The 24,180-nt window shown below is 45.2% G+C and overlaps 1 protein-coding gene across 5 annotated transcripts in view; it reads left to right on the top strand.

The window, feature by feature from the left end:
- WDR25 (WD repeat domain 25) overlaps positions 1-24,180 on the top strand; it is a 152,936-nt gene that overhangs the window by 100,471 nt on the left and 28,285 nt on the right. For all 5 annotated transcript variants that reach the window (XM_028851833.2, XM_015144492.3, XM_028851832.2 and 2 more), the window contains exon 4: positions 6,735-6,865. In XM_028851833.2, the coding sequence (XP_028707666.1) occupies positions 6,735-6,865 (131 nt within the window). The remainder of the gene's footprint in view (positions 1-6,734; positions 6,866-24,180) is intronic.

The following is a 24,180-nucleotide window of genomic DNA, read 5'->3' on the forward strand; positions in this document are numbered from 1 at the left end:
AGGCCAGTCTCTGTTCCCACAAATATCCTTCCTTTCTCACTCTGAAAGTGCTTCTCCTCTGTCTGAATCTTGTTTTCTCTTTCTCTTTCCTTACTTCTTTGGAGTGAGAAGCTGACCCTAGTTACGGATATTAAATCAAATGTTATTAAACTTCATTACAACACCATGCCAGCCCTTAACTGCCACTTGGGAAAGTGCCTAGAGATCCTTCACATCTCCACAAACACAGCTCACGCCAGCCCCCAGACAAAGAAAAGATGGTTTCTAATCCAAATTCTTGTTTTGTTCATGACCGTGAGTGCGCAGTGGTGATGTCTGACGTGTGTGTGTTTGGTTGCAGCTGCATCACAGTTTGGTGCCCTTGTCAGGTAAGGCTGCCATTATTGACTGACTCTGGAGCCCAAACGTGGTTATGGCATGTTTGCTATTGGAATGGCGAGTTCTGAGTTTCAAAAAACCAACTTACTAGTAAAGCACTAGGATACACCTTGTTTGCAAGTTTAGAACTCTTGTTATTTTTTAAATTTTTGAACATTTGGTCTTGTCCAGAGAATTAAAAGCAGTGACTGACATTGGTCTGGGCAATGATTTTTCGGATAGGACTTAAAGCACAGGCAGCAAAAGCAAATATAGGCAAATAGAATTACATCAAACTAAAAAACTTCTGCACAGCAAAGCAAACAGTTAACAGAGTGAAGAGACAGCCCGTGGACTGGGAGAGAAAGTGTGCAAATCATACATCTGATGAGGGGCTAATATGGAAAATACATGAGGAACTTAAACAACTCAACAGCAAGAAGCCAAATAACCTGATTTTTAAAATGAGCAAAGGATCTGAACAGACTTTTCTCAAAGGAAAAGATATGAATGGCCAACAGGTACATGAAAAAATGCTCGACATCTGTAATCATCGGGGAAATGCAAATTAAAACCACAATGAGATATCACCTTAAACCTGTTGGAATGGCTATTTTCAAAAAGACAAATGATAGCAAGTGTTGTTGAGGATGTGGAGAAAAGGGAATCCTTGTATGATGTAAATGAATATGGCTATTTTGGAAAATAGTATGGAGGTTCTTCAAAAAACTAAAAATAGAATTACCGCATGATCCTGCAATCCCATTTCTGGGTGTATCTCCAAAGGAATTGAAATTGGTGTGTGGAAGGGATCTCTGCACCCCCATGTTCATTGCAGCACTGTTCATAGTAGCCAAGATATGGAAGCCACCTCGGTGTCTATCAGCAGATGAGTGGATGAAGAAAATGTGGTGAATATTCACAATGGAATACTCTACAGCCTTAAAAAAGAAGAGTGTTCTGTCATTTTTGACAATATGGGTGCACCTGGAAGACATTACAATAAGTGGGATAAGCAAAGGCACAGAAAGACAAATCTCACTTACAAGTGGAATCTAAAAAAGTTGATTTCCTAGAAGCGTTGAGTAGAACGGTGTTACCAGGGACTTGGGGGTAGGGGTGGATAGGGTAAGTGGAGATGTTGATGAAAGGGTATAAAGTTTCAGTTTGACTGAAGGAATAAGTTTTAATGATCTATTGTACTGCATGATGACCACAGTTAATAATGTGTATTTCATAACTGCTAATAGACTTTTAACATCCTAAAATAAGACTTTTAACATCCTCTCCACAAAAAAATAAATTAGTGAGGTGATAGATATCTTAATTAGCTTGACTGAATCTTTCTATAATGTATATACAGATCAAAACATCACATTGTACCACCTATATATATATAATTATTATTTATCAATTAAAACTAATTTAAAATGAAACAAAAAAGAATGGGAAGGAAAGAGCAGGTGTAAGTACGTCATTAGAAGACAAATTTTCCAACTTGGTTAAAGTATAATGGAAAAAAGAAAGACAAATTTTAAAAAATGACTGCAACTACTACTATTTCTTCTGTTATTACTATTATTGCAGTGCTACAGCTACTGTTTATTGGGCCCTATCATTTGTCTGGGGCTTAGATCTCCTACATACATTATTTCTAATTCTCACAATCACCTTTTGTGATCCTGAGTCTACAGATGAGGATACCAGGGCTGGAGAGGATTGCTGGCTGATGCAGGGCCACAGCTGATAGGGAATGTTCAGATGCAGGCCCAGCTGGCTCTCAGGCCAGACCCTTCCCAGGCCTTTGCCCGGATTACCAAGATGGCCTCTGTTTCTGATGCACAGAGTTTGCTTTGAAAGTTAGTAAGCTTCTTTTCTCGTTAACTTTGAGTCAGGATGGTGAAATTTACAGCTGGCTGAATACTTCCCAGAGGATGAGTGTAACGATATTGATTTTAGCGAAATGAGTCATATGCCTACTGCCTGGGAACACAAGCTCAATTACCACAAGCCAACAGCATAAGCTTTCCCTTGTCAACATTTTTCCTACGTGTTTATGAGTCTGTGGATGTGAACAAAGCACTAGGAGAAGGAAAGGTCACGAATAACTGGCGGGGATGCAAGGTAGGGTGCCGAGACCTGGCCTTGAGATTAGACGGGGCCAGTCTCCGTCTCAGCGTGGCTGACTCATGTGGCTCTGGGCAAGTCTTTCACCTCGCTGAGCTTCCGTTTCCCTGGCTGTGAGAGATGGGTTAATTACACCTACCACCGAGGTTGCTGTGTGATGCGTGCAAGCTCCAGACAGGCCTGGAGGTAACAGGCTCCTGATAAATGTCGTTCCCCCTCCTTGACTGTGAATTGCTTTGCCAGGTCTGCCTCTGGGCTCCCTGGAGAGGGGGACATGAGCTTCTCTTTTCTCTCCTGGAGACCCATACTTGGGTTTCATGTGACCTGGATCAAATACCTATTATGTGCCAGGAACTAGACTGGGAGTCATTCATGCTGAATGGAAGAGGAGGGCCCTCACGGGCCTGGAGCCCTGAGTGATGATAGGATTCCAAGCATAGATGTTAGGGTGGACAGGTGGTGCTGCCCCGGCCACATGGGTGGCCACCTTGGGGAGCTTGATGTCTCCACCTGAGAAAGGAAGAGGGGCAGCTTGGGGGAGCCACCATTCCAGAGTTCCCAGGTGCCTTATCACAGTCATATGGGGATGGAAGCACTGGTCATAGAGTTAGCAGAACAAATGGAATTTCTGTATTGTGTTTTAAACATGTTTTTGCTTTAACAATTTTTTTATTTGTATCATTATTGATTCAAGGAGAAAATAAGTGATTTTTCCTAGCTCCAAGAAGATCCAAACAGTTTTTATACTGGTTGAGCTCATTATAATGAGATCAATAAAGTCAGTGCCAGTGGATTAAACATTTTAAAACTCAGTTTCCTATAATAAGGATACAGTGAATAAACAGAATTTTCTATAACAAACAGGTAAACAAGCAAGATGGTCTTAAGGTTAAAGGTTATGTAACAGCTAACCATTGCGCTGAAAGTAACATTGCCCGGGAGAGGATATGATAAACAAGCTCCTTGATTTATGAAAAGGTAGAGAGGAAGAGCCTGTCTGACAAGTTAAGACCTTCTCCTCTGGCATGGCTAGTGTTCATGTTCAAGATATTTCACTGATGAATATTTTCCAGACTTTACCCATATCTCTTTAACACATGTAAAGGGCAGCCCAGGGCGTTGTATTTTCAAAGCCTCATAGGAAAAGCCCAAAAGCATTAATCTCTGGAGGTTATTGCTATTTAAAAACCTGTATCCCAGCCGGGCGTGGTGGCTCATGCCTGAAATCCCAGCACTTTGGGAGGCCGAGGCGGGCGGATCACGAGGTCAGGAGATTGAGACCATCCTGGCTAACACGGTGAAACCCATCTGTACTGAAAATATAAAAAAATTAGCTGGGTGTGGTAGCAGGCACCTGTAGTCCCAGCTACTTGGGAGGCTGAGGCAGGAGAATGGCGTGAACCTGGAAGGCAGAGCTTGCAGTGAGCCGAGATCATGCCACTGCACTCCAGCCGGAGCAACAGAGCGAGACTCCATCTCAAAAAAAACCAAAAACAAACAAACAAACCAAAAAACAAACCTGTATCCCTTGGTTTTAGTTTGTAATTGAACCAATGATGAATTCAATAATTTGGGGTTTAATTTTGTAAACTCTAATAGCTCTCTTTTGTGGATTGCTGTTTGCCATGCTCTGTGGAAGGCTTCATGCACCATGTTACATTTAGCTGTCATGACAACCTTACATGTGTAAGAGTGTGAGACACAGCAGTGCAAGGCCCCTCCGCTGGAAGCGACAGAGCTGGGATGGGATCTGGGTCTGCATGGCTCTGAACTCCTCAACTATACCATCTCCTGCTTCCAACATTGTGCCAGATAATGAAGATAATGATGGCTATGGTCCTAATCTCTGAAACAAAGTCTTATTTGAGAACTTCTTAGTTAGCAAGATTTCTACCTTAGTGTTTTCACTAGGTATCTAGAAACTTACTAAAAAATTTAAAAATCTTGTAGTTTTGAACCCTTTTAACAAAGAAAAGCAGTAAGGGCCTAGTTATTGTAAGTAAAAATAGGAAAAAATGTATAAACTACAGCTTATCTTCTAAATGGAAATACTTAAAAAGACAGATTTTCAATGTCTTTAGGGGGTTGAGGAAAAATAACATTCAGATTTTTTGTTTGTTTTAGCAGAAAAAGTTCGATCATCATCTTTTAGCAATTCAGCTTTCACGTTTTCTCTCATCTTTCTTCCCCATTGTTGGCAAGACTGTATCACTGCACTTTTGAAAAAACATATGGATAATTCACTGTCATTTCTGAAATTAAGCATATGGTTATATGCTATGGTCCAAAAACAAGGGACATTTTTTTCTCCAGGCAGATAGAGTTTATGTTTCCTTTTGGATTTAAGGGTTGGCAATGAATGCCAAGTGAGCAAGAAGCCGGCCACCGAATGTTCTCAGCAATAAGTGCAGTATTCCCTGTGGGGAGAAAGAGTCTGGCAGTCCTGGGCCTTCTTGATGGTATGGGGACTGCAGTGGCATCCGTGTCCTCCTTTTCTGTCTAGGGGATGTGATGGTGGTCCCTTCTGACAGTCTCCAGATGACCCCCAGCCACGTGGCTGAAGTGAGTGTCCTGGGGCCTCTGTGCTGCCACATTGCTGCTCTGAGTCCCTGGCATAGGCACATATAAGGGTATATTAAAATATATTTTAAAATATTGACTATTTTATCCTTGTATCATCCTTTAAAGTGTTCTATTTTTGATATTTTAATAATGTTTATAATATGTTGGTACAGAAGCACATTATACAACTTAAAACAAATATCTATATATTGGTGATGTGTGCCTTAGGTTTTTCATGGATGGGGTGTACCGTCAAACTATAATAGTTTGGAGACCATGGATCTAGGCAGATTGGGTCTGTGAAAGCCTCCCGCTGTGACTGTCGTGAGTACTGATTGATGACTTTCATTTCCACACCTGGTGAGCTGGCAGAGGCCTTCACTAATGTGTGGGGGTCACAGAACACAAAGCTGGGCAACCTTTTGTGCTTTCTGAATTGAATGAGCAAGTGCTGTTTCCTGGGTTCCTGTGAGTGGAAATGATGCTTGAGACCTCGGTGTCTTCATGGTCTTCTTCGCCACCAGCTTCCCGTGTCCCTAAGTAGCCCACTGCTCAGTCCCATGGGGGAGTTTCTATGGGTACAAGGCAGTCGAGGTTCTTCCTCCTGTGCTGTGAGAGCCCTCATGGCACCTCTGAGCGAAGCCTGCTCCACGTTTCTGACTGGGTGGCGTGTGGCAGGTGCTCTGCCTGGTGTGTGAGCCCTGCCTGTGGGGGGCATATACGGGGTGGCACCCAGAGACTCCCATGGTGAGAACACCCTGCCAAGGCCGGTCTGCCTTCTTGATGTAGTTTCAGATGGATGAGGTGTGGACAGACAAGAATGACAGCCAGTGCTCTGGGACACAGGGGCTGCACTGGGTAGTGGAAGGAGGACCAGCTTTGACCTGCTCCAAATGATTGATGTTTTCGAAGTTTATATAGCTTACCTCTAAAAGATCATAGTGATAAAAAAGACATTTTCCACACCATATGTGTATATATGTACACACACAGACACTTACCATAATGCATATAAATGCTTGACAACAGTTTATGATGTATTTATAAAGGACAAGGACTGCCTCATGTCCTGTAGAGCCAGTGAGACCCCCAATGGCCCACATCACTCTGTCCAATCTGTGCTTGGGCCACTATGATGGCCACTCTCATTTATCGCCCAGCGTCTCAGGCCATCCCAGCTGCCATGCTCCATAGCAGACCATTCATCCATTATTATAAGGTGGCTGATCCTGAAAAGTATCACCTTAGAGCAGTCCTGTTTTTGGTTTCTAGACTCCCAGGTAAATAATCTACTGTGTTAACCGTGGAGCCTTGGAAATGTTCCATGACCTCCCTGGGCTTGGTTTTTGGTTGTGAAGTGGGCATAGGGTCGTTGTGTGGTTTATATGAGCTAATGCATGTCATGCTGACAGCAAATATGAAAGGTGCACTCATTGATCCACCCATCTAAGCTCAGCCCAGGCGGAGGGGATGTTCAGCTAGTCAAGGGTGGGCTGGCCAGAGAATCAGAGAATAAGGGCAAATCTTGCTGCTGCCACTGTCATATTTCCAGAAAGTCTCCGTTGGGCCACATTGGGCCCAGGGAAGCTGTGTTTGCTATGGGCCCCATACCAGATGGCATCTTAGTTTTAAGATATTTGTTTTGTGACCTAAGTTTTCTAACCCTCTCTTCTCTTTTTGTGTTGTAGGAACCCAACTATTTAGTGGTCGAAGTGACTTTAGAATCACTACCTTGAAATTCCATCCAAAAGACCACAGCATTTTTTTATGTGGAGGCTTCAGCTCTGAAATGAAAGCTTGGGATATAAGGACTGGCAAGGTAATAGCCATCTTCCTAACTTGGTCTTTCCACAGGAGAGCTTGCTTCGACAATTTGAATAATTGGGGGCAGGTCAGCATCTATATATAGGGCCCTTGAGGTGGAATAATTACCACTTAATATTTAATCAGTGCTAAGCATAATTTTTAGATGTTTTGAAAGAACATTCTTGAGTTGTCAGACTTAAAATATCATAGGTGCAATTTTATGCAGCATATTACTAAAAATATTTGTTGAACACCTACTGTGCACAGATGCTTCCAGATGATATAAAATGAATCTGCTAGGTTACTCAAGGGAATAATGTGTGGATACAGATAACTTTGGTACAGAGAATTGGTTTGTGTGTGTGTGTATGTGTGTGTGTGTGCACTTGTATGCATGCTTGTGAGAGAGGAAGGGAGGAGGTAAGTGCTTTTAGCTTGCTGTGGGAAGGCTTCTTAGAGGAGCCACTGTTCCTGGGTCTTAAAGGCTGGTTGTGATTTCCATACCCATCCTTTACTACAACCTGCTGAGCCTTTTACCATCACCACTTACTAGATGGCAGCGCCACCCTAGTTGTTCAGGCCAAAAACATCAGAATCAGCACTGTCTCTGCTCTTTGCATCATATCCCCATATGCAAACCATTAGCAAATTCTCCAAAACTTGGACACTTTTCCCCACATCAGCTCTTGTAGCTCTGCTATTGTCTCTCACTGGGATGGTTGCAGGAGTTTCCCATCTGATCTCTCACTTTCCCCCTTGCCCCTTGCAGGCTGTTCTCAACACAGCCACTACACTGGTCTGTTACAGTGTGACTCAGACATGTCACTCCTCTCATCAGAATCCTCCAGGCTCTGATCTTGCAGTAAAAGCCAATGTCTCTGATGATCCACAAGGCCCAAATGTACCTCCCTGGCCTGGGTGCCATTAGTGCCAGCCCCACTAGGCTCCTTGCCTTCCCTGAACATACCAGCACATTCCTGCCTCAGGGTCTTTGCACTTGCCACTCCCTCTGCCTGGAAGGCTCTTCTGCCTGTTTCCTAGGTAGAGGCTTGCTGCCCCCTGTCGTGGGGCTCTGCTCACATGTTACCTCTCCATGAGGTGCCCCCTGCCCACAACCCACTAGCATCTGCTAGTCCCCTCTGCTATCTCATTTCTCTCCATAGCATTTACCATCACCTGACGTATTACGGATTTTATGTGTTCATTCATTTGCCTATTTCCCTCCTCTAGAATGTAAGCTCTTTGAGGGCAGAGAGTTTTGTTTGCTGCTGACATCTGGCTTCTAAAACAGTGCCTGGCACATAGTAGGCACTGTGTGAATCATGATTGACTGAATGAGTAAATGACGGAGGAAGAGAGTCATGCAGAGAGTGCAGATACAGGAGGTGGGAACACAGGATGCCTGTGGGGACTTGGCTGGGCGTGGGCTTCACACAGCAAGGTGGCCTGGGCAGAGAGTTTTTCAACGCTGTGTGTCTTGGTCTCAACAGTGGGGAGCCACGGGAGGTTTGTGAACATCTCTTGCCTTGGTCCTAGATAGGTGCAGCGTCCAAGCAGGTCTGTCCTGAATAGAGGCTGTCCATGTGTTCCAGAGGGAGGAGGGTGAGACAGAGCCCTCAAGGCCTAGATTCCAAATTTGCCTTCCTGCTTCAGACTGGCTGGCACAGGAAGACCCTTTCCCGACAGGCAGTTGGAAGGGGCTGTGGGTTTTTTGAGGAGAGCCTAAATGCAGAGACTTTTCTTGACAGAGAATGGGAAGTTTTGTCTGTACATGAGATCTTGCTTGAAGTACTCACAAGTGGGAGCATAGATAGATGTAGTCTTTAAAAAAAATCACACATTTTTCTTTTACAAAGGAACTTTCTTATAAAAATATTTGGAAAAGAGCAGAAATTACCCATAAAGAAGTGGACACAGTGGCATTTTTAAAAAAACCCGCCAAAACACTTTATATTTAGGATACAAATACATGACAAGTGAAAGAAAACATTTGAACGTGCCTTGTGAACTGGAAACTCTTAGTCATACCATTTGAAGTGGGACCTCCTGAGCACCCAGCCACTCCTGACAACCACGTCCCTTATGGGTGCGCTTACTGTTCTTAGCCTCAAAGACCAAACACGTAAGAAATTACTCACCAAGGACGCCATCTGATTTAAGCATTTGTTAAAAATACTGGATTTTTTCCTAGGGCAGATGCCAGCTGACGAGCTCTGAAAATGCTGGGGGAGAAGCAATTAGAAGCAGATGTTGCTGTGACTGGTGTTGGCATGTTTGCGAGTCTCTCCCAAGATAGTAATGTGGCTAAGGGATCTGTGCAGTATTTGTTTTTACTTCCTTTCTACCAACAATCCTCCCCCGCCGGGTCACGGGGCTCGTTCCATTTGCATCAGTTGGGCTCAGGGGACAACACTCTTTCCTGCTTTGACAGGTGTTGCCCATGTGTCTCAAATGAACTCAGCAGGAGGACCAGGGAGGAGGCACAGCCCTTGCCCTCCAGGGGCTCCCGCCTGGGGCTGCTCCCTTGTCATCCCTGTGGGCTCCTGTGGCGCTGTCCCAGGTGCTGAACCTTCTGGCTCAGCCTGGGCGTGTATGTGAACATCCAGAAGCAAGCAGCTTGACTTTTTCCAGCTGCCTTCAGGGACTGCGGTGGGAACCGCAGGTGGAAGTAGGAGGGACACAGACCTTAGCTTAAACCAAGACAGGCCTTCCCTTTTAAATACAGTGGGGAAGGAATGTTTTGTTGTAAAAGTAATATGTAATCATATGACAACATTGGAAAATTCAGGTAAAGAGAGGAGGGGTAGTCCAAGCAGCCAAAGGTAAACATTAGCAACATTTTGATATTCTTCTTTCTGTTTTTTTTTTTTTTTTCCCTTGTGGTTTTTAAAAAAATTATAAAAGCACTATTTGGTCTTATTTTTATACACAATTTTGTATTTTGCTTTTCATGTGGCATTAGAAGGATATTCTTTGTTAGAGCATACTCTCATAAGGTCTTCAGTCATATTCCTTTGTCTCAGGGTGTCCCTGACTCACTGCCTCGAGTCTCCGCAGGACTCAGAACAATGTCTGGCCTAGGCAGGAACTCAGTAAGTATCTGTGGATCAAATGAATCAGATGAATGCTTTAACATATTAAACCATTAAACCATGCTTTAACATATTAAACCATTTCCCTGTGTTAGACATTTAAATTCCTGTGTTGCCATTTAAATTTCCCTGTGTTGCCATTTAAAATTAATAGATGTGAATATAGAGATCAGCCGTCAGCAAACTATAGCCCGAGGCTAGTCCAGCTTGCTGCCAGTTTTGTAAATAAAGGTTTACGAAACAGCCACACTCATTTATTTATGTATCATCCGTGGCTGCTTTTATACTATAGTAGCAGAGTGGAGTCGTTGCAACAGAGACCACATAGCCCACAAAACTAAAGATGTTTAAGATCTGGCTGACCTTGGCATAGAGAGATGTGATTCTGACATCTGTCACCCTGTTGATTGTCAGGACTAATCCTCCTGAGCTGGCTGACAAGGTGGGTGTCTTGCCCCATTCTGTGTTCCCTGCAGAAACCAGGTGCTCAGAGAATGTGTTTTCTAGGTGGGAACTGTTCCTTCAGTCAAGGGTATATAAGTTGTTTCTCTCTCGTTACAATCTCTAAACAAACTATCAAGGTTGAGTTTATTACACATTCCACTGTAAGAAACATCTTTGTGCATATAGCTTTTTCCACATTTGGGATTTATTTCCTTAAGCTTGAATCTCAGGATGAAAATTTCTGGGTCAAAGCAAGCCTACATTTTGAAGGTAAGGAGTAGGTTTCTGCCAGCAGAACTGAGGGGAGTGAGGCCAGACAACCTCTCCCTGGGATCTTAGGGCACGGTGAGTAGTTGGAACATATAACTTTTTAGTTACTTTCCAGTCATGAGGTTTTATGATTCCTTAAACGTAGCCAAGTGATAAGTGTTAAGATTCTGGACTTTTGTAGTCTAGCCCAATTCATTACAGCAAACGGGCTATTTGACTCCCTGTCTCCTCTTCTTGGCTGATCTCGGGTGATCTCTCCACCTCGGGTTTGATGTTTGTAGCACATCTCGTCACTGCAGTGTGCCTGACTTCATCTCCAGAGGCCGGCAGGGCGTGTTCTGCACAAGCCAGCTGTGTGTATTTACTCGAAGCTGGCTTCCTGCTGCTGCTGCAGCATCCTCTGACCCCTCTCCTCCCGGCAGTCTGCTTCAACATGGGTGTGGTCTGGAACCCAGGACGCTTGTGGTCTGACCTTTACAGTATGAGGGTCAATTTCTGCAGAAGCCCCCTGAGCCTCTAGTGCCATTGGCCTGAGCTGCAGGAGACCTGGGCTCACGTCCTCCCTCTGTTAGTCGCTTGGCTGGGTGATTTCGGGCACATTCCTTAAGCAAAAGCCTCTCTGATCCACAATTTTTTAATTGGTATCATAAAGTGGCACCTCCAAAGTAGGGTTTCTCAAACTCACACGCGTAGGAGAGCACCTGGGCTTTTGTTAGGATGCAGGTTCTGTTTCAGCAGGTCCAGGTTGGGATGAGACCCTGCATTTCTAACAAGCTCCCAGGAAATTAAGGGGAGGATAGTATATGGACAACATTTTGAGAAGCTAAGGACCAAAGGGCCTCTGAACTTAGAAGTACCTTGCTTCTCTCATTTGAACCTTATCTTCAATTAGCCTGTACCATCTGTGACCTATCTCAGGGACAGTGATCACTTCTGATCTGTGGGCGCTTTTATCCACAGGTGTTTATTTACAGCCGCCTGGTGTGGGAGCCTGAGTCACCTCTGTGCCTGGCATCCCCGACAGGGCCTGGACCAGAGGAGGTGTTCAGGATAACCTGGAGTGAGCTGATGGGGTCAGCCGCCACTGTCATTGTGATAGAGACCTGCACCACCTGCCCACAACCTCAGGGGCAGTGGCCACCCTGGGATCTACATAGAAGGCATGGCCCCTCTGACAAGTGGGATATGAAGGCTAGCTGGAATTCAACTGTAGTGAGTCATTCCAGAAGTGTGGACAGAGGCAGGAGGACTTGGGAGACCCTGTGTTAGATGAGATATGGTGTGGCCATCGAGGCACTGTAGTTCTCCACTAAGGCTGAGCTCCTCTGCTCTCCAGTGTTTGGTGGATAACAGAGTTATGAGTTTCTTGCATTTCCAGCTTTGCGGTGCTGTGGCTCTGTGCCCAGCACAGAATGGAAGCTGTAGAATTGCAAGAGAAGCCCAAGACACGGACTCAGCTGTACTGGGCCCTCTAGCAGTGTGGGGAATGTTCCAAGGTAGCCACCTTCAAGTTCACTTTAAGATGACTATGTATTTTGAACCAAAAGTTAGGATAAAAATAAAAAGAAATTCTCCTTTTGTAACATGAATCAGATTTGTTAAGAAAGCATATACAGCAAATTTGGTGAATCACCTTTTTTGCAGGACTACATTATGGAACCCCAACCTCAACAAATTACCTCTCAGTTAAGGCAAGATTGAATACTGGAAATTGGAGCAGCCCTGGAAAATCTAGGACATGTGGTTCCTGCAGCTGGCAGCCTGGACTCTGCCCTAGTTCCTCCTCTCTTTCTATGTGCAGGGTGACATTGGGCAGGCTAGTGGTCAAGTGGTTCTTTTGTTGTCTAGCTCCTACTCTGCGCCTGAGAAAAAGAGTTGCAGGTGCGTTCAGATCTGCCAACTTTGCTCCTCCGGGGAAGGCTGCACACCTCTAAAACCCCAATTCCCTGCTCACTCTGGGACTCTCATGATAAAACCAGCTCTGACAAGCCAGCTCACTTTCTCCAGCACACCCTGGTGTCACATTGACACTAATCGTGAATATTTCATGCTTGTTCTATATCTTTTCTCCCTACTTTTATTATTATTTTTAAATTTGTAAAGGGACATCTTGACTTCCAGATCTTGGTTTCTTGACCTCCTTCTCTAACTTTGTCCCACACCCTCTACAGGCACGTGTCCTAATGTGCAGATGACAGGGGAGTGGGTGGCTCACCCTTGGGCCTGTGTGGATCCTCAGCTCAGCTTCCTATGAGCCCAGCTCATCACTAGTATGCTGTAGCGTTCTGGTGGCATGTGGACTCCCTGAGGGAAAGAGTTGTGCCTCATTTACCGTGGTATTCCCAGCATCCACCATAGTGCTAAGCACATAGTAGGGAGGGAGGGGAGGCGCAGACTGTCGCATGAATGACTGATAGCTCTAATCAAGACCAATTCTTAAAATCACAAGTAATTAACCCAGCCAGTTGAATGGAGGCTGAGCCGCTGTCATTAATTTGCTTATCTCCTTCCCCTCCTGTGGGCATCCTTCCTTGGATGGGAGTAGTCTCAGGATGGTAGTAATAGGAGCTGGTAAAGCAGCAGGTGGTGGCTGGGCCGGCCTGGCCTGACTGATCTAGGGCACGGGCCAGAGCTACCCAGGGAGCATTAGAAACTATTGCTGCCCAGGATGGCCTAGGCATTGAGGTTTTTGAAAACTCTGCAGGTGATTCTAATGTATAGCCAGAGTTGGGAGCCATGGTGTAGGTGGTTTCTGTGGGGCTTCTGCCCCAATGGATGAGACCGTCTTTGAGATTTGCACTTCTATGATGGTGGCCATCCAAGAGATGGCTTCGCCTACTTGGCTCAAAGTGCCATCAGTTTTGTGGCATTGTAGGCAGGTTGCTTATTTGCCCTAATGAGATTTTGATTACTCTCCATTTGTCTCTTTCATCTGTTTTATATTAAAACGACTTTTTATTTGGACTTTTTGTGCTTTCCACAGTCTTGACTAAGCTTTTGCTGCAAGCTAAACTTTGTATGCAGATGAGAGTAGGAGCCTAATGGTGGCAAAGACAGAGGACCCAAGGCTGTTCCTTGTCTTTCCTGGCTCCTGTTTCCTCATCTGTCAACTGGGGTGTGGCGGAACGCCTGCTGATCTCAAGAACCCCTTTCAGCAGCCAGTGCTGACCACAGTGCGCCTCCTGCGGGCATCACGCTGTGCACACTGTGTGTGCGATGGCTCGTTTCCTTGTGGCCTCCTGGGAGGTGGACTGGGTGCTGCCACCATCCCCTTCGTCTGTCAGGGCCCTGAGGCTTGGAAGGACTCAGTTATACACCACAAGCACACGGCCAGTTTGTAGTGGGGTAAGACTGTGTACTGGGGTGGTTTGATGCCTAAACCCTTACAGATCCTCTTGTTCACAGTGTGAATTCAGCTTTGGTCTTGAATGAACATACAGTCATGCACCACATAATGACGTTTCGGTCAATATCAGACCACATATAGAACAGTGGTCCTGTAAGATTATAGTGAAGCTGAAAAATTCCTATCACCTAGTAATCACCTGCAGTGTTCAGTACAGTGACAAGCCATCCAGATGTATAGCCTAGGAGCCATAGGCTAGACCACTAGCTTAGGTGTATCGCAGGCTATACCGTCAAGGTTTGTGTAAGTGCATGATGTTCACGCAATGACAAAATCGCCTAATGACGCATTTCCCAGACTGTATCCCTGTCGTTAAGCATCATATGACTGAATCTTTATCAGTGAGGACTGTGCATTTTGTTCTTGGAGAAGCCTGCATGGACAGCCCTGGCATTCACATGCTCGCTGAGCACTGCCGCGTGCAGCTCTGCACCTGCTGTCAGGACCTGGCCATGGATGGGACAGTGGTGGGTTTTGTTCTGAGGGACCACAGCCCTGTAACCTCAGGCCTGAAAACAGAACCCAACATGTCTGTGAGAGCAGCCTTCCTGCCCCCACAGCACTGGCAAGGAAACTGGTTCTGAAAGGTTCAGCTGTCAGTGCAGGGTAGGCAGCCATTGAGGGGATTGGATCTGAACCCAGGTCTTCCTCTATTTTCTGCTTCTCCTTATTGCAGGAAGAGGACACATTTCATTTATCCACGTCACAAACATTTTCTGAGCCCCCACCAGAAACCAGGCATTGTCCCAGGGCATGGGACAACAAAATCCAGTTAGACAGTCCATGTTTTAAAGCTGTAGAAGGGACTCTGAGAACATCTGTTTCTTTCAATATTCAGTGGATCCACCAGCTTCACTGACTGCCTTCACACAGTTGGCTGGGGAGTCCCTGTGCATCCCCTGGGTTGTCTAAAGTCTTAGGCAGAAGTGGGCAATTGGTTCGCAGAATCTGGAACCTTAGAGACCTGTCCTGCAAGCCAGTCTTCCTCTTCAGCCTCCCTCTGCATCACTTTCACTGGGACTGGGTAAGAAGACCCCTGTTTAAAACCCACACATGAGCTGCCAACAAGCTTAGTGGATGACAGTGGGAGGTCCATGGCACTCAAGAGGGCAATGTTCCAAGACTTTAATTAACACCCACCCCATTTGATAACTTATGCCCTTAAAAATGCAACAGGCAATTTCAGAAAATATAAAGCAGGTTCTTTGGACCTGTGCTGATTCTCTAAATATGACGTTTCTGTAATTCTAATTTATAAATCTTCTATAATACATGTGGCCACTAAAATAATCTCTGTGCTGCACTGAACATGCTTCTGCTTAAGACTTTTAAAAATTTATTTATTTTTTTTGCTATTGATTTACAATTCTTTTACTTGAAAACTTATTTTAGCCTTGGCATAACTAATAGCGTCCAAAAAATCATGGGCTTGATGCCCTAGTTATTTTTTGTCTTAATATACTTTAACTACAAAAAAAATTTTTAGAGACATGGTCTCGTTCTGTCACCCAGGCTGGAGTGCAGTGGCATGATCATATCTCACTGCAGCCTCGAACTCCTGGGCTCAAGGGATCCTCCAGCCCCAGCTTCTCTAGTAGCTGGGAATACAGGTGCCTGCCACCATGCCTGGCTAATTTTTAAATTTTCTGTAGAAAAGGGGTCTCACTATGTTGTGCAGGCCGGTCTTGAACTCCTGGCCTCAAGCGATTCTCCTGCGTTAGCCCAAAGTGCTGGGATTACAAGTGTGAGCCACCACATTGAGCCAAAAGTAAATACTCATTAAATGTTTTTTGGTAACAGCTTTATTCGTGTTGTACAACTCACTCATTCACTCAGTTCTTAGTATGTTTGCAGAGTAATGCAGCCACAGCAGTTGAGAACATTTTCATCACCCCAAAAAGAAACCATGTTTTTTAGCAGCCACGCCTGTCCCCCCCAATTCCCCAGCCCCTGGCAACCATGAATCTACTCTGTCTGTATAGATTTGTCTGTTATGGGCATTTTATATAAGTGGTCTTTTGTAACTGGTTTCTTTCACTTAACATAATGTTTTCAAGATTCATTCACATTGTAGCCTATATCAGGACTTCACTCCTTTATTTTATGTTTGTTTTTTTTTTTAAATTAGACTTTATTTTTTAGAGGAGTTTTATGTTCACAGAAAAGATTTTGCAGAAGGGATAGAGATTACCCACTTACCCTCTGCTCGTGCTTAGGCACAACCTCCCCATAATCATTCTGCATCAGAGTGGTCCATCTGTTACAGGTGGTGAACCCACAGTGACACATCATCGTCACTCAGAGTTTGTAGTTTACATTAGGGTTCACTTTTGATGTTGTACATTCTATGAGTTTGGACAAATGTTTAATGACATGTACAATATAGACTGAATGTTTATATCCTCTCCAAAATTCATATGTTGAGACCTTAATTCCTAATGTGATGATATTAGATGGTGGAGTTGCTGGGTCGAAGGGTGGTAATTAGGACATGAGGTGGAGCCCATAGGACTGGGGATAGTGCTCCTATAAGAAGAGACACGAGAGAGATGAATCTCTCCACCGTGTGAGGATACAGTGAGAAAAAAGATGACCGTTGGCAAACCTGGACGAGTGCCTTCACCAGACACCCGATCTGTTTCTGTTGAGATATCCTCAAGCTCAAAGATTCCTTCCTCAGCTGTATCCATGCTACTAAACTCATAAAAAGCATTCAGTTTTTATTTCTTATTTTTGGAGACAGGGTCTCGCATTCTTTCCCAGGCTGGAATGCAATGCTGTGATCACAGCTCACTGCAGCCTCAAAGTCCTGGGCTCAGGGGATCCTCCCACCTTGGCCTCCTAAAAGTGTTAGGATTATAGGCGTGAGCCCCTGCACCAGCAGGGCATGTTCTTTATTTTTGTTACAGTGTTTTTGATCTCAAGCAGTTATTTTTGGTCTTTTCTTAGAATTTCTGTCTGTCTGCTTACAGTGCCCCTCTGTTCTTCGTGTTGTCTACTTTTCCATTAGACCCCTTAGCATGTTGATCATAGTTGTTTTAAATTTTCAGCCTGATAATTCCGTCATCACTGCCATGTCTGAGTCTAGTTCTGGTACTTGCTCTTCAAGCTATGTTTTTTGCCTGTTAGTATGCCTTATAATTCTTTCTTGCTAGTCAGACAAGATGAGCTAGGTAAAAGGGAGTGCTATAAAAAGGACTTAAGTAATGTGGGGAAGCGTTGGGGGGTGGGGGAAGCGTCTTGCGACTAGGTTAGTCTTTTAGAGAGTCTGCTTCTGGACTGTGAGCTCACACGTACTTCTTAGTCCCCTCTCCCCTTTAGATAGGACAAGACAGCTAGAATGGGCTGGAGCTGGGTGTTTTCCTCCACCTAGAAGGCTAGAGGGGCAGGAATTGGGTTTTTCCCTTCTCCGATGTGAAAGGCGGGAGCCAGTGGGGGTTGGGTATTCCCCTTCCCCCAGGTCAGCTAGGCTGTGATAAACCCAGCAGGTTAGACTCTGGCTAACTAATTTCTCTGCAGGACAGACCTCATTAAGAGCAGAATGCACTTTGGGAGGCCGAGACAAGAGGATTGCTTGAGGCCAGGAGTTAGAGAGCAGCCTGGGCAACATAGCAAGATCTTGACTCTACAAAAACAAACAAACAAACAACATAGCAAAATCCTGACTCTACAAAAATAAATGCATAAAAGAAGAACAGAATGCTCTGTTATGTTTCAAAGTAGTTATGGCTGGGTGCGGTGGCTCACGCCTATAATCCCAGCACTTTGGGAGGCTGAGGTAGGCAGATCACAAGGTCAGGAGTTTGAGACCAGCTGGCCAACATGGTGAAACCCCATCTCTACTAAAAATACAAAAATTAGCTGGGCGTGGTGGCAGGTGCCTATAATCCTGGCTACTTGGGAGGCTGAGGCAGGAGAATTGTTTGAACCCTGGAAGTGGAGGTTGCAGTGAGCTGAGACTGTGCCATTGCACTCCAGTCTGGGTTACAGGGTGAGACTCCATATCAAAAACAAAAACAAAAACAAAAACAAAGTAGTTCCTTTTCTCCTTCTGCTGGAAACATAAGGGGATTTTCTCCAGTCTTCACTGTGAGAACCTGGTAGCTCCTGGAGGTAAAATGCACAAAATTTTGGGGGCCACTGATGACCAGGTGTTCCGGAGTTTTTAATCTGTCCAACTTGTCCACAATGAGCCTCTAGCAATTTGTCAATTATTCAGTTTCCTGGCCCTGGTTCCTGTGGAAATTTCTGCTCCAATATGTTGTGATTGTTTTTTCACCTGTCTGTGTCTCCAATTCTGGGGGCAGTGGTTTTGCCCTGTGATCTCATTTCTTTTATGGATCTGAGAAGAGTATTACAGTTTGTTCTTTTTACTTGTTAGGACAGAGTTTTGATTTATAAGCTCCTTACATGCCAGACCATTAACAGAAAGTCTTCCACTTCTTTTTATGACCAAATAATATTCCATTGTATGGATATACACATTTTGTTTCTCCATTCTCTAGGTGATGGACATTTGCATTGCTTCCATTTTTGGACATTTGTTTGTAAGTTTTTGTGTGCATATATGTTTTCATTTCTCGTGGTTCTTCCTAGAAGTGGAATTGCAAAGTCATATGGTTGGTAGCTGTATGTGTAAACTTTTGAGAAACTGCCAGACTGTTTTCCGAAGTGGTTGCACCATTTTGTATTCCCATCAACAATGTATGAGGGTTCTGATTTTTCCATATCCTCACCAGCACTTGTTCTTACTTGTCCCATCCTAGTGGGTACAAAGTGGTATCTTGTTTGATCTCTTTGAAGTTTGATATAGAACTATTCAGATTGTATATATCTTCATGAGTGAGACTTGGTAGTTACATGCCTCAAATAATTGGTTCATTTCATCTAAGTTGTGAAACAATGTACATAAACTGATTTGTAATATTCTCTTTTTCTTTTGATATTTTTAGAGCTTATAGTGATGTCTCCTCTTTCATTCCTGATAATGATATTTGTCTCTTTTTACCTAGTCATTGTGACTAGAGATTTATCAATCTTATTAATCATTTCAAAGAAATACTGATTTTCTCTATTGTTTTTCCACTTCCTTAATTTCTGTTCTAATTTTAATTTTCTTCTGTCTGCTTGCTTTGGATTTAATTTGCCCTTTTTCTAATTTCTTAAGGAGGCAAGTTAGGCCATTGATTTGAGATCTTTTTTTTTTTTTTGAGACAGAGTCTCGCTCTGTTTCCAGGCTGGAGTGCAGTGGCGCGATCTCGGCTCACTGTAAGCTCCGCCTCCCGGGATCATGCCATTCTCCTGCCTCAGCTTCCTGAGTAGCTGGGACTATAGGCGCCCGCCACCACGCCCGGCTAATTTTTTTTGTATTTTTAGTAGAGACGAGGTGTCACCGTGGTCTCGATCTCCTGACCTTGTGATCCGCCCGCCTTGGCCTCCCAAAGTGCTGGAATTACAGGCGTGAGCCACCGTGCACAGCCTGAGATCTTTTTTAATGTAAACATTTTAATGCTACACATTTTCCTCTCAGCACTGCTTCATCTATATCCCACAAATTTTAGTCATAATATGCTGGCTGTATTTTAATTTTAATCCAATTACAAATACTTTCTAATTTTCTTTAGACTTTCTCTTTGACATATGGGCTGTTTAGAAGTGTATTATTCAATTTCCAAGCATGTAGAAACGTGGAGATTTGCCAGGTTTTTCTTTTTTTTTTTGAGACAGAGTCTTGCTCTGTCCCATAGGCTGAAGTGCAGTGGCGCGATTTTGGCTCACTGCAAACTCTGCCTCCCGGATTCAAGCAATTCTCGTGCCTCAGTCTCCAGAATAGCTGGGACTACAGGCATGTGCCACCACGCCCAGCTAATTTTTGTGTTTAGTAGAGACGGGATTTCACTGTGTTGGTCAGGCTGGAAGATAGCTGTCTATCATTAATTTCTAGTTTAATCCTGTTATAGTCAGAAAACATACTTTGTATTGCAGTTCTTCTAAATTTATTAAGGTTAGCTTTATGGCCCAGAATATAGCCTGCTGTGTTGAACGTTTCATATGCTCCGTGCATTTTGCTGTTGTTGGGTGGAATGTTCTATAAATGGCAGTTTGGTCAATTGGTTGATGATGGTGTCCGTTCTTTTACATCCTTGCTGTTTTTTTTTTTTTTTTTTTTTTTTTAATCTACTTGTTCTTTCAGTGACTGAGAGAGGAGTGTTGACATCTCAAGCTATAGTTGTGTTTGTGTATTTTTCTCTTCAGTTCTGTGATTTTTTGCTTTGTATACTTTGAAGCTGCCAGCACAACTCCACTAGAGTCCTCCTCTCGGGTCAAAGCTGTTAGAGAAAATAAGAAAAAAGAAACAAACAAACAAAAAAAGAAAAGAAAAGAAATCGGGCTCCCACCTCTGTACTAGTCACTCCTCTGAGTTTCTCTCTCTCTCTCTCACAAGCCACCTGCTCTTGTTTACTTTTCAAGTCCTCAGGGAGTTGCTTTTTGTATTTTGTCCAGAATTTCAGTTTTCATCAGTGGAGAGGTGGACTACAGGAGGTGTGCTCCCATTTAGCCTCAGGTCGATTTTGAATATATTTTTCTTTTTTGCTTGAATTTCCCTTCTTTTTGACTAGACATCACCTGTCCTCCAAGTCTCCAGTGATGTCTTCCCTCCAGGAAATTTTCCCAAGCCCGGCTGGATTGGGTGTCCCCCTGCCCCTGCCAGGTGGTGTTGCTTCCACAGCCTGATAGCCTGGGTTGTAGCCCCTGGTTGTCTCCCACTGGGATGCAAGCCCTGTGAGGACTGGGAGACGTGATGGTCTCTTCCAGCCCGGCATCCCCAGACCTTGTGTGTGCTGGCACCTGGTCAGCAGTTCAGTCACTGTTTCTTGAATAAGTGATTGTACCAACCTCCATGGACCTGCAGTATAACTCTGCAGAGATTGTATGACTTCAGGAAAGTTCGTGTAATTCAATTTGTGCCCCAACAAATAGATTCCCAGTTTTAGGAGGGTGTTGATGGCTGTGTGGTTTTAAGCACACGGATGTTCCCTGTACTCTGTCAGTGGGCAGGCTTTCCTGGCAGCCACAACCTTTTCTCATACCCCTGAAGGAAGACTGCTTGGTGCTTCTCTGCAAATCCAGCGCGGAGGCTGTGGAGGGAGATGGATGTGCTGAGAGACCGAGGGCCACGTCCTGTAATGAGCGGGCCATCGCCACGCCTAGTTCAGAAGGGAGATGAGGAGTGGATAGCTCTCCTTACCCTCTGCATGCCCCTTTTCCACCAAACAGATTTCTTGGTTTTGAATTACAGTCTTTGTCTTGAATTTTTTTTTTTTTTCAAAAAGGTCTGGTTTTCTGGCTCGCCTCACTCATTTGCTCATTGAACACTGTTTAGAGGATTCAGAGAAGCTGCAGGAAATGTCTCTTGCCCTGCTGCTGGCTGCTGGCACCACCTCCACCCAGTTGCTGGCCCAGCCAGAAACCTCTGCAGCAGCTTTAGGGTCTCCCTTCTCCACCACCCCAGTCTGTGTGTCCTCCTCTTCTGGGACCAACGTGTGCAGGCTGTCCAGTGCAGAGAGGCTCCTTGCTGAGGGGTAGGTGGGGTCTGGATTCTATTCCAAGCCCTGCTGGCCAGGCCATGCCCCTGATTTGGGATGGTTTCTACTTGAAGGGGTATCTTTCTCTAATAGGAACCAAGGTGCCATGTGGGCCAGTGGCAGCCCAGTCCCTCCCCTTCTGTCTCTTACTTGGCCTGAGTGGGGCTGTGAGCCGATGAGAGGGTTTGTCGTGGGGACTCCTGTGACTTGGGTGCAAGCAGGGTGTAGGGGTAGAGGCAAAAAAGGGCCTTGGAGACCTGGAGACCCAAGTGCTGCCCACGACTTCAGAATGGAGGGTGAGGTGGTACTTCTCTAGTTGTTCGTTTTGATTAGAAAAGGAATATATGGTCTTTGTTGGCTACTTGGAAAATGAAAAAAATATAAAGAAGATAACCTGTTAAACTTCAACCCATCCATAACCACCATTGACAGTTTATATCCTTCATTCAATTGTTTTATGCATATATATTTATATTTTTATATCATTGTCCTTCAGCTTATTATAAAATCATTAGCATTTCTCATATTATTTAACAGTTTTTGGATGCATAATTTTTAATAATTACCCAATATATTATACCAAGATGTATTTAACCAGCTCTCTATTGTTGGATATTTATAAGATTTCCAGTGGCTCCCTTATTACAACACTAAGGCAAACGTCTCTGCACGTAAATTCCTAAATGCAGAATTAATCGAAGGGTAAGCATGGTTTTTAGGTTCTGGAAACCACTGCCTGCTTCCTTCCAGAAGGAGCTGCCAGCTAACCCTGAAGAATGGGGCTCGTTCGTTAGTTTGCTTGTTTTCAGCATAGGTGAGACTTAATGCATGTTCACCTCCATCCTGGAGGAAGGCACTGGTGCAGAGAGGTGGGCTGGAGGTGAGGTGGTGGCTGAGGGTGGGGGTAGGGAAGAAAGCCACCTCCTTCTTGAGGCAGGAAGGAAGTGGGGCTGGGAGATCGGGCAGGTGGGCCACAGGAGGCCTCCTTCCTTCGGGAACTCCTGTCCTGGGCTGTGGAGTGGGCCTCCGGGGTGAAGTTCGCTGTGTTCTGCTTTCCCCCAGTCCTTGCTAATCAGCCCAGCCAAGCACCTCAGAACTCAAAGGAGTGACCGGGGTTCACTGCACACCTGGTGAATGTAGAATTCAGTGTCCGGAGTCAGGTGGGATACAAAGACAGAGCTGTCCCCGAGATGGGGGATGGTACAAGCGTTGGGAAATGGGGTCCTGCTGCCCGCCTGGCCCCACTCCACCCAGAGGTTCCCTGGGATCTGGTTGCTGTCTTCCCAGAGGTGCCACAACCCTTCTCCCCTACTTCTCTCTTACCTGCTGCATCCTCTCTGCGCACCAAGGAGGAGGGCAAGCCTGACTGGACGGAGCAGCTCCCTCCTAGTGCATTGTGTGTGCTTCTGGTGAGAACACTGGAGGGGCCTGAGAGTAGGGTGGCTTGCTCGCCCTCACTTCTCTCCTGCTGTGGTTCTGTGTGGTTCAGGGCCTGTGGGGGCCCTGGGGGAGGCCCTGCCCTAATTCAGTGGCCTGGAGGCAGGCCAGCTCACCTCTTCTGCTCCTTCTTCCAGGCACCTGAGGAGAGTGAAGTGGCTCTGGCTGTGGAAGGTGGAGAAGGAGGGGCGGAGATGGTCAGATGGAGGCATGCTGGGCACGGGCCTTTCTCTGTGGCCCAGCCCAAGGCCAGTGCACCACAAAGTGGCCTTTTTTGGTTCCTGTTGACCCCGTGCCTCATCAGAGAGATAGACCCCTCCCCTTAGTGCCCTAGTTAGTTTCTCTGGGGCTAGGCAGGGCCTGGGGTTTTGGGGCCCCCCACAGTTTTGACGCTGGCTCAGCCAAGCGAGCCTCACCATCTCCATCTCTGTTCAGAGTAGGCCTGCGCCTCTGTCCATTGTCCTATGTGGCTTCCTGGGGGTTGATGGTACGGGGAGGAGGCAGCTGCAGGTGGTGCTGCAAGGCAGGGGCCTGGGCTTTCCAGAGTTGGGCTGCCGTTGGGGGTGGCTGCATTGTTAGAGCCCACTTTTAATTCGTGGCTCCACTATAAACTGACGAAAACCAATTTTTCACTTGAGAGGATCAGCACACAGATACATGTGTAATTGTCTATTTCTGCTTTTCTTCCTTTCCTTTGTGTTTTGTATCTGTAATTTAAAATTTCAGTCTTCAACATGACAATTTCTCTGTGGGTATGTTTAGATTCAATTCAAATTTAGCAAACACTAATTGAGCAGCTACTGTGTGCACTGGGCGACCTGGTGTAGTGCATGGTACAGAGGGGTCCGGCTCGAATGTCAGGCCACGGAGTTGGTGTGACAGTGGCTCTGCCTCCACCTCGCTTCATGATCGTGGGCAGGGCACTTCACCTCTCTGACCTCAGTGTCCTCAACTGTACAGTGCAGGTGGCAAGCCCAACTTCCCAAAGTGGTCACAAGGATTAAGGAGGTCACATGTAAGGCACCTAACAAGATGCATGGCACTTAGAGTGTTCAATAAATGCTCCTGGCTATCTTGATGTCTTCAGATGATG

This window comes from Macaca mulatta, chromosome 7 (assembly GCF_049350105.2).
Source record: "Macaca mulatta isolate MMU2019108-1 chromosome 7, T2T-MMU8v2.0, whole genome shotgun sequence".
In the NCBI taxonomy this organism is placed as follows: domain Eukaryota; kingdom Metazoa; phylum Chordata; class Mammalia; order Primates; family Cercopithecidae; genus Macaca; species Macaca mulatta.